The following is a 15,885-nucleotide window of genomic DNA, read 5'->3' as shown; positions in this document are numbered from 1 at the left end:
GCAACTATAGTTTTCCTTCACAGAAAATACATTAGTGCAACACATTCGGCAGAAAATAGCTACCTTTTCATCAGATCACAACAGAAGTGCAACGCTATTTGCGAGCCGTTTCAGGAAGCTAGGCGTATGTCACACGTCACCACCACAGATAAAACAATGACAGATATTTCACGGGATGTATAATATGTCAAGCCACTGCTTGGCGTTTCCACTCACTACCAAATATGGTAATGAGAGGAAGCCCAGTGTCCAGAGAAGACGGAATGAGATGGATTTTGGCCGACATTCTGCAAATGTTCTCATCGATGAAACATTTGATCTCAATACAGTTATCTTTTCTCAAAAACTAGAATCTGTTACAAACAGAGTGGACACATTTTTGTAGACTTTACCCTTTGACAACGTTTTTTTAAAAATTGCATTGCTTAGAAGGAGTGCAAAGGCCAATTTTAGTTACAGTATTGCACACGCGCACTTCAGAGTAGGTGTTCCCTAACGGAAATATGCAAATATATGCTTGAACGCTCCAATACAATCTCACTAGCTCGTGCTTGGCTCTGCCCACCTTGCTTGTTCTGCCCACTACGACGAATTTGATCCCATTGAAAATGACATGCTGAGGTTTATCTTGGGTTAGTTATAAAAAAAATGTGCTCAGGTATTGTGCCTGGCAGACCATGCACAAGCTCCATCAGTCTGGACCTTCCCTTCCTGATCATAGGCCTCACCAAGTTTGAACCTGACTGGTGCTACGGCCTCATCAAGCAGCGCTTCAGACAGACCAGAGTGAACACTGTCAGAGATTCCAGGTGTGGTGAAGGACAACACTGACAGGGGTCAACATCCCGCAGCTGGTTGGACTGGAAGACGGCACGGCGCTGGTGGAAAGATACGGCTGTCAACAACACCTGACTCTGTACTTCAGGCCGCTGCCACATATCAAGCAGTACCAGCACTTCAGGTGAATATCATTTTCATTGTATAAAAGGTTATCATTATCTAACCTTGGGAGGTGAATTGATGTTATGCAAGGTTGTAAATGTCTTACATTTTTGTTGGGACTATTTTTCGTGTTTTACAGCGTCACAGCTCTGGAGCCTGGTGGTGTTGTCACCAAGGAGCGTTGGGACTCAATCAAGACCAGGTTTCAGCTGCTGCACAACGCTGACATCCTTCCTCCCATAGGATGGTCTGCCTGTACAAGCACCACCTGGACTGGACACAACTAAACAAACGTATCATCTTTGAGAAGATCAGGGAGTTTTGTGACGGAGGCCATGGACATCACATGCCTCTCACCAAAGTCAAGGGCAGGACCGAGGCAGGCTCTCCGCATACAGATTCCGTTGTTCAGGCGTGGGGCAGACGAACCAGTTCATTACTGGGGGCGAGTTCCCACTCATCCGGACTATCTGCAGTGACTCTATGCACAGTCACATGACCTTTTCCTAACACACAAAGGTTGCTGCTACTATTTTCACTGTGCTGTTCAGTCACTTTATCCCTGATTGTATGCGTATAACTACCTCATCTATCACCAGGGTCTCTGATATGGTTATTGATATGGTTCTTGTATATTATTTTGTTCTTTCTCTACTGATATTGTTTTTTGATCTGGACACTTTCTAGTTTTGATATCGTTACTATCAGTGTATCAGTGGTGGAAAAAGTACCAAATTCTCATACCAGAGTCAGAGCAAAGATGCCTTAACAGAAAAGTAAACGTGAAAGTCACCCAGTAAAATACTATTTGAGTAAATCTAAATGTATTTGGTTTTATCAAAAATAAATGAAGTTGCTAAAATATACTTAGTATCAAAACTAAAAAGTATGAATAATTTTAAAAAATCCTTATATTAAGCTAACCAGCACAAATGTCTTTATTTACAGATAGCCAGGGTACAACTCCAACACGCAGACATTATTTTCAAACAAAGCATTTGTGTTTAGTGAGTCCGCCAGATCAGAAGCAGTAGTGGTGACAAGGGATGTTCTCTTGATAAGTGTGTGGATTTGACCATTTTCTGTTCTGCTAAGCTTTCAAACAAGTACTTTAGGGTGTCAGAGAAAATGTATGGAGTAGAAAGTAGTTTGTTTTTTTGAAAAGTCGCAAGGTAAAAGTTGTAAGTACAGATACCCCAAAAATCTACTTAAGTAGTAATTTAAAGTATTTTTACTTTACACCACTGGCTACTACACAAGTACGCAAGTAACCATTCCACCGTGCGGTTTACACCTACTGTAGAGACCCATTCACTTAGCTAGGCATGGCTGTGGGGTGGTTCTACTGGAGCATCTCTTTCACAAGACCCATCAAGTTAGCCGGGTGTGTCTGGGGGTGATTACTGCCATCTATTGTATTTTATATGTACAGCGCATTCGGAAAGTATTCAGACCCCTTGACTTTTTCCACATTGTTACGTTAACAGCCTTATTCTAAAATTGATTAAATACTTCCCCCCCCCCCCCCCCCCCTCATCAATTTACACACAATACAATAACAAAGTGAAAACAGTTTAAAAATGTGAAAAACATTTACATAAGTATTCAGACCCTTTGCTATAAGACTCAATATTGAGCTCAGGTGCATCCTGTTTCCATTGATCATCATTGACATGTTTCTACAACTTGATTGGAGTTCAGCTGTGGTAAATTCAATTGATTGGACTTGATTTGGAAAGACACACACCTGTTTATACGAGGTCTCACAGTCAGAAAAACCAAGCCATGAGGTTGAAGGAATTGTCCGTAGAATTCAGAGAAGATTGTGTAAAGGCACAGATCTGGGGAAAGGTACCAAAAACATTCTGCAGCATTGAAAGTCTCCACAGTGGCCTCCATCATTCTTGAAATGGAAAAAGTTTGGAAACACCAAGAATTTTCCTAGAGCTGGCCGCCCGGACAAACTGAGCAATCGGGGGAGAAGGGACTTTGTCAGGGAAGTGGGCAACAACCCGATGGTCACTGACAGAGCTCTAGAGTTCCTCTGTGGAGATGGCAGAAACTTCCCGAAGGACAACCATCTCTGGTGAACTCCACCAATCAGGCCTTTATGGTAGATTCACCAAACGGAAGCCACTCATCAGTAAAAGGCACGACAGCCCACTTGGAGTTTGCCAAAAGGCACCAAAAGAATCTCAGACCATGAGAAACAAGATTCTCTGGTCTGATGAAAAAAAGATTGAACTCTGTGGCCTGAACGCCAAGCGTCATGACTGGAGGAAACCTAGCACCATCCCTACAGTGAAGCATGGTGGTGGCAGCACTGGGAGACTAGTCAGGATCGAGGCAAAGATGAACAGATCAAAGTACAGAGAGATCCTTGATAAAATCCTGCTCAGGACCTCAGACTGGGATGAATGTTAACCTTCCAAACAGGACTACGGCCCTAAGCACACAGCAAAGACAACACAGGAGTGGCTTCGGGACAAGTCTCTGAAAGTCCTTGAGTGGCCCAGCCAGAGCCCGGACTTGAACCCGATCTAACATCTCTGGAGAGACCTGAAAAACAGCTGTGCAGCAACGCTCCCAATCCAACCTGACAGAGGTTGAGAGGATCTGCAGAGAAGAATGGGGTTAACTCCCCAAATACGGGTGTGCCAAGCTTGTAACGTCATACCCAAGAAGACTCAATGCTGTAATCGCTGCCAACGGTGTTTCAACAAAGTACTGAGTAAAGGGTCTGAATACTTATGTAAATGTGATCATTTTATATGTATAAATAAGCAAATATTTTTAAAAAAAACTGTTTTTGCTATATCATTATAGGGTATTGTTTGTAGATTGATGAGGGGGGAAAAACAATTTAATCAATTTTAGAATAAGGCTGTAAAGTAAAAAAATAAAAATAAAAAGCCTTGGGGTCTGAATACAGTCCCAAAACACTGTACATGTATAACTTTATGAGCTGGATTGCCTGTCTTTGCAATTAGCTTATTTTGGTTTGGTTTAGTTAGCAGCCTCCATTGAAATTCACTATTACTCTGGTAATAGATGCCCAATGGGCTTTGTTGCTTTTGTTGGCAGCCCCTTGTGTACTAAACTGGTAATACCGTATATCCCGCTATGAGAGAAGGACGGTATGACGATATGTAAATCTGGATACCACCCAACCCTACTAACAATATCACCAGGCTGTAATTCTGAAGGGATGTTCACCCCTATTCAACCATGTTGGTGTGGTCAGTGTTACACCACTATAATAAATTATCTCTGGGAATGTACCATCTGTGTGGGGGGGGATATAGGTGTGACTTTATAGTGGCTTGTCCGACTGAGTTCAGATGAACTCCACTAAGAATTACATCTGTTAAACAGGCAACAAGCAACCCCCCCTCCCCTGTAAAAATACATGAACTGCAGCTACAAAAGTTCCACACTTTGATCATGGCCTCATCCAATCCAGGGAACACAAAATCTGTCTTGTCTAAAGCCGATGTTGTAACAACAAAAATATATAATATTCTGTGCTTTAAAATGTTTAAATCTAACCAGATTCCTTTATAGTGCATGGGACCAGGGCACAGAAAGAACACCATTGTGAGAAACTCAGACCCTGGAAAAGGATTTGTGTGACTAATAATTGAGCCGGTTCCCTCCACTGCCACACAGCACCAGAGAGAGAGAGAAGAATGGAAGTACACAGTGCAGACACCACACAATCAACACTGTTGTACTGGGCACTTCATAAGGATTCAGATTCCCTACCCTTCTCCTTGAAGTTTCCTATTCAACCTGCCACAACTCTATGGTTGTATCCCAAATGGCACCCTATTCCCTATGGGTCCTGGTCAAAGGTAGTGCGCAATATTCGAAATAGGGTGCTATTTAATGACTTCTTAGATAGATGGGGAAAGTGCTTATTGTTGCAGGTGTGTGGGAATAATGCAATAGCGTCATAGAAAAGACAAAACCTACACACTGGTCTTGCTTGTTTCATTTTGAATTAAAACAAGTGGCATGAGCAAGAGCAGAGTGCGGGTTTCTCTTTTCTTTGAAGGACATGGCCTGCGTGAACAGAACAGATTAACTTCATTGCCAGGCCAGCTGTATGATGTAAAAAGAACATTCAAGAAGAGAGTGTGGGAGAGAAAATAGTCTCCCTAGCTTCCTGGTAAATGGCTGGCATCTATTTGGAGTTTAGGAACTGAAATGTCAGGAGGCAGACAAAGAAGAAGACACTCAGAATGCCCAGTTCAGCGGAAGATTCTAAGCTCTTCAATATTCCATCATTGCTTTAAAACTGGACAGCAAACTTGGTTGAACAAGAGTATTATAATAGTATAATTGTGTTCATACATTAACCTCTCTGGGAGATTTGTGATTCAATGAAGGTCCCCTCAATAAAACGGCCTATATTTTTAGCAGGACGAGACAAGTAGACGCAGTATGAAAAAGAAACTGCTGGCTAGGCCCTCTACAGCAAATATATTTCCCTGTTGACAACTCATTTTAGAAATTCTCACTTGATGCGATCTCCCAGAAAATTTGGTAACCAGTTTTGAGAAATCACAAACATCCCAATACTAGTCTGGGTATATCTTTAAAACAACTATATCTTTAAGAAGCAGGAGAGCAGTGAGTCGTCTTACCTTCACCCATTGGGACTTCATAGGTGGCGTTGAGAGATCCCTCTGGCATGACACTGCGGCCTCGGGAACTGCAAGAACACATGACGATGCAGGATTAGGACAGCGAATGAAAGCCCTCGTCAGATCCCCCTGTCAAGAGACTAGAGGACCACAGTTAAAAATCACCCATCTTGTGACATACTACTGCTGTGCACAGCTGCTGACCAGAGTCTTGACAGCTCATCAATCCCATAACGCACCATTACAGGAAGTGCCATAATCCTCCTTTCCCCCAAAAGAGGAAGTACAGGTCTGCTCACTAAGGTAATTATGCGTGGGAAAGTCGTCAGTTGTCATTTGAAACTAAATGTGCTTTTTTACGGTGTGGGTGTTATCTTAGCTGCTGTGGCCTGGAAAAGCACTAGAAACTGAGATATCATGTTTTTCCAGCTGGACATTTTTAACAGACAAAGAAAAATCGTACCTAGACTGATTTATGGAGAACTCTAGACAGAACTTGGATATATCATCGCCACTCAACATTGCAAATCATGCAGGTGTTTCAGCGAGCCGGTTTAACAGCTCCCCTAACTCTTAACCATGCTGAACACAGCAGGAGAAATTCAACTTAACCTCAGTATGTATTAGAAATAAAATAAGTTCCAAATCCTGTTAATAATTGCCTCAAGCTGCCGCAAAATTGTTATTTTTATTGCACAAACTTTTAAAAGTTTATAAAATAGCTCTAATGATTTGTAACTTGGCAAAGAATGCCCACTCAGCAATATATCAATTGACTCCCATTTAAAACAAATCCTAAAATAAACTAAAAATGTAGATCCCACGGGCCACGGCAGGCCAAACTTTCCTTGGACACCAAGGTGTTTGCCAGCCTAATAAGTACATATTAAATAGTCCGTATATAATTACTGTGGTCCAATGTGCCTCTTCATGTGGTCTGAGAAAACAGATTCCACCAATGTCTTTATGGTTCTTCCTACATCTTGAATGTCCACCAGACTACTTAGGGGGCATTCAAAAGAATCCAAGAAGTGAATCCATCTCACATCTTCAAGGGTCTTTAAGCTGTTACTTCATGCCAATAATGCCAGGCTTTCCAACCAACCACAAACTCCAGTTTACTTTTCTAACAGTCCCATCTTCCATGGTGTGACAGACCACACAGTAGAAAGATGCTTCTTGTAAGGTATTGTCCATGACTTCTGGCTTTGTCTGGGTGGCTGTCTCAGTCCACAGCTCTATTCACACTGTGCAAGTTTGGCAAAACACTACATTTTCCACACACAGGACTAACTTACTTGATTTTCCACAGGGCAAGAAAGCAATAAATTAGGGGCACTGACACAGCTACTTCTCCAATCCAAATTTCCTCTCACTCCTCCCTTCACAGTCATTTAAAAAGGTTGAGGGCACAGTGGATTGACGCAGTCAGGCCCTTGGTGAGCTCAAAGCACCATTGCCCTTGTATAAGGTGGGTCTGCAGGCAGCCTATTCATCTCTTATGCTTGGGGTGCAGCCAAGGCAATTACAGTGGGACGATATTTATTTATCACACCATTTTATTACACCTTTAAGCACTTTCTGCTTGCTCTCACCTCAGACAACTCTGAGCAGCACTAAACCATTAACGTAAATTGTTACAGAAAGCAGTGCTTGACTTGGACTGAAATAGGTGCCAGTACTCATGTTAGGTGCCAGGGCTGTTTATATTTAGGTCCAGGAGCTCCACTAAACTTTAGATTTAGATTAATATTCTATAAGAGGAACAGGAGCTCAAGCAGAACATGAGGTGCCGGTACTCCTCTCCGGTGAGCTCCTGCCCAAGTCAAGCACTGACAAAAAGTATATTGCGCATGAAGTCTGAACAATATTGCAACAGGGAAATTGTATTTTGTTTATAAGAATTGTGGACTGACAATTTCACACAATATGAGTAGTTACTACAACAAAAAAGTATTGTGCTAAAAATCTGTTTGAATTCATGAAGTAAAAAACAAAAACAGTATTGTGAAACAAAAATGGAACTCAAATGCCTATTAATTCAAACATAATAGAACATGTTCAATGCACATCCTGGGATCTTGGTTAGTGGTTTTGGTTGAATGAGGGCTTGTAAAGCTCTATTGGTGTTGGTTGAATGAGGGCTTGTAAAGCTCTATTGGTGTTGGTTGAATGGGGGCTTGTAAAGCTCTATTGGTGTTGGTTGAATGAGGGCTTGTAAAGCTCTATTGGTGTTGGTTGAATGAGGGCTTGTAAAGCTCTATTGGTGTTGGTTGAATGAGGGCTTGTAAAGCTCTATTGGTGTTGGTTGAATGAGGGCTTGTAAAGCTCTATTGGTGTTGGTTGAATGAGGGCTTGTAAAGCTCTATTGGTGTTGGTTGAATGGGGGCTTGTAAAGCTCTATTGGTGTTGGTTGAATGAGGGCTTGTAAAGCTCTAGTGGTTTTGGTTGAATAAGGGCTTGTAAAGCTCTATTGGTGTTGGTTGAATGAGGGCTTGTAAAGCTCTATTGGTGTTGGTTGAATGAGGGCTTGTAAAGCTCTAGTGGTGTTGGTTGAATGAGGGCTTGTAAAGCTCTATTGGTGTTGGTTGAATGAGGGCTTGTAAAGCTCTATTGGTGTTGGTTGAATAAGGGCTTGTAAAGCTCTAGTGGTGTTGGTTGAATAAGGGCTTGTAAAGCTCTATTGGTGTTGGTTGAATGGGGGCTTGTAAAGCTCTATTGGTGTTGGTTGAATGAGGGCTTGTAAAGCTCTAGTGGTGTTGGTTGAATGAGGGCTTGTAAAGCTCTATTGGTGTTGGTTGAATGAGGGCTTGTAAAGCTCTATTGGTGTTGGTTGAATGAGGGCTTGTAAAGCTCTATTGGTGTTGGTTGAATGAGGGCTTGTAAAGCTCTATTGGTGTTGGTTGAATGAGGGCTTGTAAAGCTCTATTGGTGTTGGTTGAATGGGGGCTTGTAAAGCTCTATTGGTGTTGGTTGAATGAGGGCTTGTAAAGCTCTAGTGGTGTTGGTTGAATGAGGGCTTGTAAAGCTCTAGTGGTGTTGGTTGAATGAGGGCTTGTAAAGCTCTAGTGGTGTTGGTTGAATGAGGGCTTGTAAAGCTCTATTGGTGTTGGTTGAATGAGGGCTTGTAAAGCTCTAGTGGTTTTGGTTGAATAAGGGCTTGTAAAGCTCTATTGGTGTTGGTTGAATGAGGGCTTGTAAAGCTCTATTGGTGTTGGTTGAATAAGGGCTTGTAAAGCTCTATTGGTGTTGGTTGAATAAGGGCTTGTAAAGCTCTATTGGTGTTGGTTGAATGAGGGCTTGTAAAGCTCTAGTGGTGTTGGTTGAATAAGGGCTTGTAAAGCTCTAGTGGTGTTGGTTGAATAAGGGCTTGTAAAGCTCTATTGGTGTTGGTTGAATGGGGGCTTGTAAAGCTCTATTGGTGTTGGTTGAATGAGGGCTTGTAAAGCTCTAGTGGTGTTGGTTGAATGAGGGCTTGTAAAGCTCTATTGGTGTTGGTTGAATGAGGGCTTGTAAAGCTCTATTGGTGTTGGTTGAATAAGGGCTTGTAAAGCTCTAGTGGTGTTGGTTGAATAAGGGCTTGTAAAGCTCTATTGGTGTTGGTTGAATGGGGGCTTGTAAAGCTCTATTGGTGTTGGTTGAATGAGGGCTTGTAAAGCTCTAGTGGTGTTGGTTGAATGAGGGCTTGTAAAAGCTCTATTGGTGTTGGTTGAATGAGGGCTTGTAAAGCTCTATTGGTGTTGGTTGAATGAGGGCTTGTAAAGCTCTATTGGTGTTGGTTGAATGAGGGCTTGTAAAGCTCTATTGGTGTTGGTTGAATGAGGGCTTGTAAAGCTCTATTGGTGTTGGTTGAATGGGGGCTTGTAAAGCTCTATTGGTGTTGGTTGAATGAGGGCTTGTAAAGCTCTAGTGGTGTTGGTTGAATGAGGGCTTGTAAAGCTCTAGTGGTGTTGGTTGAATGAGGGCTTGTAAAGCTCTAGTGGTGTTGGTTGAATGAGGGCTTGTAAAGCTCTATTGGTGTTGGTTGAATGAGGGCTTGTAAAGCTCTATTGGTGTTGGTTGAATGAGGGCTTGTAAAGCTCTATTGGTGTTGGTTGAATGAGGGCTTGTAAAGCTCTATTGGTGTTGGTTGAATGAGGGCTTGTAAAGCTCTATTGGTGTTGGTTGAATGGGGGCTTGTAAAGCTCTATTGGTGTTGGTTGAATGAGGGCTTGTAAAGCTCTATTGGTGTTGGTTGAATGGGGGCTTGTAAAGCTCTATTGGTGTTGGTTGAATGAGGGCTTGTAAAGCTCTATTGGTTTTTGGTTAAATAAGTGCTTCTGTGAAGCTGTAATGATTTTGGTTGAATAAAGGCATTTAAAATAGTCAGAAAACATGAACGCAACATAATTGAGCAACTAAATAATTGGGTATGATATTGTAAATGTGTGTGATTACAAATGAGTAAAAGACGAATTAGAAATTGGGTGGTTCGAGCCCTGGATGCTGATTGGCTGACAGCTGTGGTATATCAGACCGTACACCACAGGTATGACAAAACATTTTTTTTCTGCTCTAATTACATTGGTAACCAGTTTATAAATCGCAATAAGGCACCTCGGGGATTTGTGGTATATGGCTAATATACCACGGCTACGGGCTGTGTCCACGCACTCCGCCGTGGCTATGAACAGCCCTTAGCTGTGGTATATTGGACATATACACCACACTCCCCCCAGGCCGTATTACTTAATTTTACCATAGCTGCAACAGTCAAATGTCTCAAAAACATTACGATGATGTGTGTGGACACCAAGATGTCGGTGTGTGTCGATTAATGGGGGGTGATTAATTAAGCCATTTTAAAAACCTGTACAAGTGTGAGGTGTGAAATGGAAATGTGCTTTTTGCATATCCTCAACTCCCTCGAAGAGTGGGGTCCCAGCCAGGGATCAGCCATTACTGACGGCAACCATGGAGCAATTCTGTTTAAGGCGACAGATTTTTCACCTTGTAACCTTTTGGTTACTAGCACAGCGTTCTAACCGCTAGACTTCCTGCAGTCGACATACTTAGGGCTTCAAATGATCCAATGATTAGATGTTTTTTTTATTATTATTTTTTTTAAATACGCTAAAACATTGGATTATAATTTGTTTTACTATCCTTTTAATACAGTTATGTCGATGGTGCCTGAGATAACATGATGAAGCAGATCTGTAACAGCAGTGTGTTCCACTCAGAACAAACAGCTGAAGGAATACAACAACTAGACGTACAATTGTCCCATAATCCTCATGGTTCTCAACCATCCCCACTCAAGTAAGTCATATCATGCCATTCCAATCATGAGTTCTGCTGGCACGAGAAACACATTGGTTGAGCTCATCCCCGGAGGCCAATCTTTTGGAGATAGTGAAACCTGGCTTTTCTTTTGCTTAGAATGATTCCTGATAAAAAAAAACAGTTGGTTGCTTCATTGATGCGTAATGAAAACAAAACAGAGAAGATGGCATGATGGCGACAGGAAAGATTCCACCTTACGTGAGCACAACTGACTCAGTAGCCTTTACTAGAAGAATGTGAAGTTTGAAATGGGACAATAGTAGCTGCAATATTCAAAGTAGTAGTTTTAAGGCTACTATAAAAAAGTAATTGGTGCACATTAATGTTATAAATGTATCGTTAATTTTATCGTTATGATTCAGTCAATTTATAGTGATATGGATTTGTCCATATCGCCCAGTTCTAGTAAATTATTCAAAAAAGTGCATTACTCCTGAATAGTCTGAACAACGTTGAAAGATGTTTTTTTAAATGTACTGAAAAAACTAAATGACCTGTATTATGTTGATAAGAATTGTAGATTGGAATTATTTCTGACAATATGAGTAGTTAAAACAAAGTCCATTTTTCTTGTGTTGAAAGAAACAATGTTTGGATTCAGTCACTCAAAAACAAAACGGAACTCAATTGCCTATTGATATAAAGTACTAGAACATTTTCAATACACTTCCTGGGATCTTGGTTAGTGGGTTTGGTTGAATAAGGGTTGTGAGAAACTAATTTCAGTTTAACGCCAGTAGATGTCCTTACTCAGTCACTGCCCTCAATAATGAATTGCAGTAGTGAGTGATTGTCTCCACAAAAGGTATTTAAATCATCAGAAAACATGATCAATACATCAACATAATTGAGCAACTAAATAATTGAGAATGATATTGTTAACGTGTGTGATTACAAATGAGTCAGACTAAATATACCCAGGCTGCAACAGTCAAATGTCTCAAAAAAACATTACGATGGATGAATGATGGAATATGTCTAGTCAGATTGTTGTCTGATTTCATGCTGTCTGCATCTTTCAAAACTCATTATTTTCTTCCCATTTATAGCGACAGTGTTTTGCTAGAAGTAAAATCAGAAATCACGAGGCCAAACCTGAACATCTTCCGCTAACTTTAGACACACTTATGACTAGTATAGTCAGGTGACTAGATTCTGTATCCCAGTAGAACAAATGCCCTTTAACAGGCTGCAGAGGGGAGAACAACTCAGAATAATGGATGGAATTCTGCTCCAGTCATCACCACAAGCCCGTTCTCCCCAATAAAGCTGACACCAACCTCCTGTGCTTTCACACCATGTCTGGAGGCCAATGTTACTCATGTATATTTTGACTGGGAAAATAAACCAAAAACCCATCTCCCCTATAGCAATACCACATTGGTTTATGCACCTGTTGATTTCCTGAGGGGTCTCACTGACCAAAAGCAACGTCCAGACAGAAAAAGAGATGTCTCACAACTTTGCTAAACAGAAGTATTTATTTGGAGCTTGGTATTGAAGCCTATTAAATCAACCATATCAAATAAGGGGTGCTTATATTTGTCCTGTTTCACTGCGTGTACAAGTGGGCAACCTTTACAGGTGTGAAATGGAATTGTGTTTTTTTTTTGCATATCCCAATTCCCCCTGGGATCACGCCCAGGGATCAGCCATTATTGACAGTGACCGTGGAGCAAATCGACAGATGTTTCACCTTGTGGCTCATTTGAATTCATGAGCTGACCTTTCGGTTACTGGCCCAATGCTCTAACCGCTAGGCTACCTGCCGTCGACAAACCTAAGGTATCAAATCATCCCAATTGTTTTAAACATTTTTGGGGACTATCCCTTTAACACATGGTTATGTGGAGTGTGCCTGAGAAAACATGATGAAGCAGCTCTAACAGCACAGTGTGTTCCACTCGGAACAAACAGCTGAAGGAATACAACTAGACATGCAATTTTCCCATCTGTAAATTCAATACTCTGTAAATTCAATTTCACTGTGAGTGAGTATTGAAGCTCAAGCACACAGGTAACTGCCAAAATAAAGAAAACCCGTGAGTACATGAGGGATACAAAGAATATTGAAAGCGGGTGCTTCCACACAGGTGTAGTTCCTGGGTTAATTAAACTATTAACATCCCATCATGCATACAACTGCTGGGAATGTCATTATTCTGGCCATTGTTTTGTCTACCATGGCTAAAAGAAGAGATCAGTGACTTTGAAAGAGGAGATACGAAAGAGCATAGGGGGTTTAAAGTGTGTGTAGTCACCAGATCTCAACCCAAATGATGGGAGATTCTGTAGCAGCGCAGGAGTGTTTTCCACCACGATCAACAAAAACATTTTGTGGAAGAATGGTGTCGCATCCCTCCAATAAATGTACAGTCACTTGTAGAATCTATGCCAAGGTGCATTGAAGCTGTTGTGGCGGCTCGTAGTGGTCCAAAGCCCAATTAAAAAAGACACTATGCTGGGGTTTCCTTTATTTTGGTAGTTACCTGTAGAACACAAGGTTCAAAAGTTGAGGAACATCCTGGGATAGTAGCCTGGGTTCCCGGCAAAGCAACGTTAGATGTCCACCGGCGACTGATATGTGGGGTGCGATAAAGGGCCGGGGTGTGATAGCTTCACCCAATCACGTCCACTAATGTGTTGACATATCTACAACCGTCCATCCCTAATCAAAACTATGGGCCAGGCTTTGGGTCAAGTCCTGCATTATTCCCCTGACAATCCCTCATTTCTTCTCTGGCGAGAACACCGAAGTGGGGGCGCTTGGGGGGGGGGGATTTGGATTTCACTTGCCCAAGGAGCCAGGCCCAGCCAATCAGAATGAGATTTTCCCCCACAAAGGGGCTTTATTACAGACAGAAATACTCCTCAGTTTCATCAGCTGTCCAGGTGGCTGGTCCCAGACTATCCCGCTGGTGAAGAAGATGGATGTGGAAGTCCTGGGCTGGCATAGTTACAAGTGGTCTGCGGTTTTGAGCGCGGTTGGACGTACTGCCAAATTCTCTAAAATGACGTGGCTTAGGGTAGAGAAATTAACATTAAATTCTCTGGGAACAACTCTGGTGGACATTCCTGCAGTCAGAATGCCAATTGCACACGCCCTCAAAACTTGAGACATCTGTGGCATTGTGTTGTGTAATGATCATGTTTAATAAACTTCTTGATATGCCACACCTGTCAGATGGATGGGTTACCTTGGCAAAGGGGAAATGCTCACTAACAGGGATGTAAACATATTTGCAAACAAAATTTGAGAGAAATAAGCTTATGAAACATTTCTGGGATATTTTATTTCAGCTCATGAAATATGGGACCAACACTTCACATGTTGTGTTGATATTTTTGTTCAATTTACAGTGCATTCGGAAAGTATTCAGACCGCTTCCCTTTTTAAACATTTTGTTACGTTACAGCCTTACTCTAAAATGGATTCAACTGTTTCTTTTCCTCATCAATCTAGACACAATACCCCATACCGACAAAGCAAAAACAGGTATAGAAATGTTTGCAAATAAATTTTACATATTCAGACCCTTTAATCAGTACTTTGTTGAAGCAGCTTTGGCAGCAATTACAGTGTCAAGTCTTCTTGGGTATGACGTTACAAGCTTGTCACACCTGTATTTGGAGTGTTTCTCCTATTTTTCTATGTAGATCCTCTCAGGCTCTGTCAGGTTGGATGGGGAGCGATGCTGTACAGCTATTTTCAGGTCTCTCCAGAGATGTTCGATCGGGTTCAAGTCTGGACTCTGGCTGGGCCACTCAAGGACATTCAGAGACTCCTGCGTTGTTTTCGCTGAGTGCTTAGGGTCGTTGTCCTGTTGGAAGGTAAACATTAGCCCCAGTCTGAGGTCCTTGAGCAGGTTTTCATCAAGGAGTTATTTGTACTTTGCTCCATTCATTGTTCCCTCAATCCTGACTGGTCTCCCAGTCGCTGAAAAACATCCCCACAGCATGATGCTGCCACCACTATGCTTCCCCGTAGGGATGGTGCCAGGTTTCCTCCAAATGGATATTGGCCATATACCACACCCCCTCGGGCCTTATTGCTTAAGCATATCAGCATTGGTCTTTACGCTAGCCTGAAGAGGAAACATCATGGTTCAACTTAGGCAGGATCAACTGGTGACATTTGGGGGGACCGACAGAGCTGACCCCTCAGACACATCCGGCTACGATTGGGAGTCCCATAGGGAGGCGCACAATTGGCCGGGTTTGGGTTTGGCCGGGGTAGGCCTTTATTGTAAATAACAATTTGTTCTTAACAGACTTGCCTAGTTAAATAAAAGGTTAAATTAAATGTTTATAATTCTCATACACCCAAAATATTCTTATAGGAATGTCTCAACTCCAACTGAGGCAAAGCCAAAATGTTGACGGTTTAGTGCAAACAAAACAAGCCAGAGGGGACAGAGATGGGAAGAGAAGGAGGACAAAGCAAGAAAAGAAGGTAGCAGTGGCAGAGCTTCAACAAAAGATGCTGACTGGCTCACTTCCTGAATCCTGACAACATAACTGGTTGTAGGGTCTACGACCCATTCAATGAGTCTTTGGAATGGGTACTAACAATGAGGACCACTCTGGAAATGACCCTCATGGTTGCAAGTTAGTCTCTTCTAAGGGCGTTTTCACACAGTTCTGAGCTATAGATCAAATAACTTTGATTATGTGCTACATTGTATATACATTTTGGTTGGTCCAATTGCTTTCTTATTGCCAAACAAACTAAAATGCCTTGACAACCACTTGTTCAAGACATTTGTTTTATTGGAGGAAAACATCTCACGCTAAATCCATTCTATGATTATCAAGAAGAATATCTTGTGTCCCAAAACATCATTAGTTTGGCTTTGGTCTTCCAACAACATGCGGGAGAAAACCATAGCTGTTGTAACCGCTAGTGAACAGATTCTGTAGCCTATATCCCTGGTAGGTTATAGCACCCTCTCCCCTAATCTGCATCAGA

At 41.9% G+C, this 15,885-nt stretch overlaps 1 protein-coding gene across 2 annotated transcripts in view; it reads right to left on the bottom strand.

The window, feature by feature from the left end:
- The window catches only part of LOC139414942 (pleckstrin homology and RhoGEF domain containing G3), a 116,323-nt gene that overhangs the window by 87,676 nt on the left and 12,762 nt on the right, over positions 1-15,885 (bottom strand). For both annotated transcript variants that reach the window (XM_071162591.1, XM_071162592.1), the window contains exon 2: positions 5,592-5,659. In XM_071162591.1, coding sequence (XP_071018692.1) covers positions 5,592-5,640 — 49 coding nt within the window. In that variant the 5' untranslated portion in view covers positions 5,641-5,659. The remainder of the gene's footprint in view (positions 1-5,591; positions 5,660-15,885) is intronic.

This window comes from Oncorhynchus clarkii, chromosome 8 (assembly GCF_045791955.1).
Source record: "Oncorhynchus clarkii lewisi isolate Uvic-CL-2024 chromosome 8, UVic_Ocla_1.0, whole genome shotgun sequence".
NCBI lineage: Eukaryota > Metazoa > Chordata > Actinopteri > Salmoniformes > Salmonidae > Oncorhynchus > Oncorhynchus clarkii.
The sequence above is the reverse complement of the archived record's forward strand: the minus strand, read 5'-3'. Positions and strand labels throughout refer to the sequence as shown.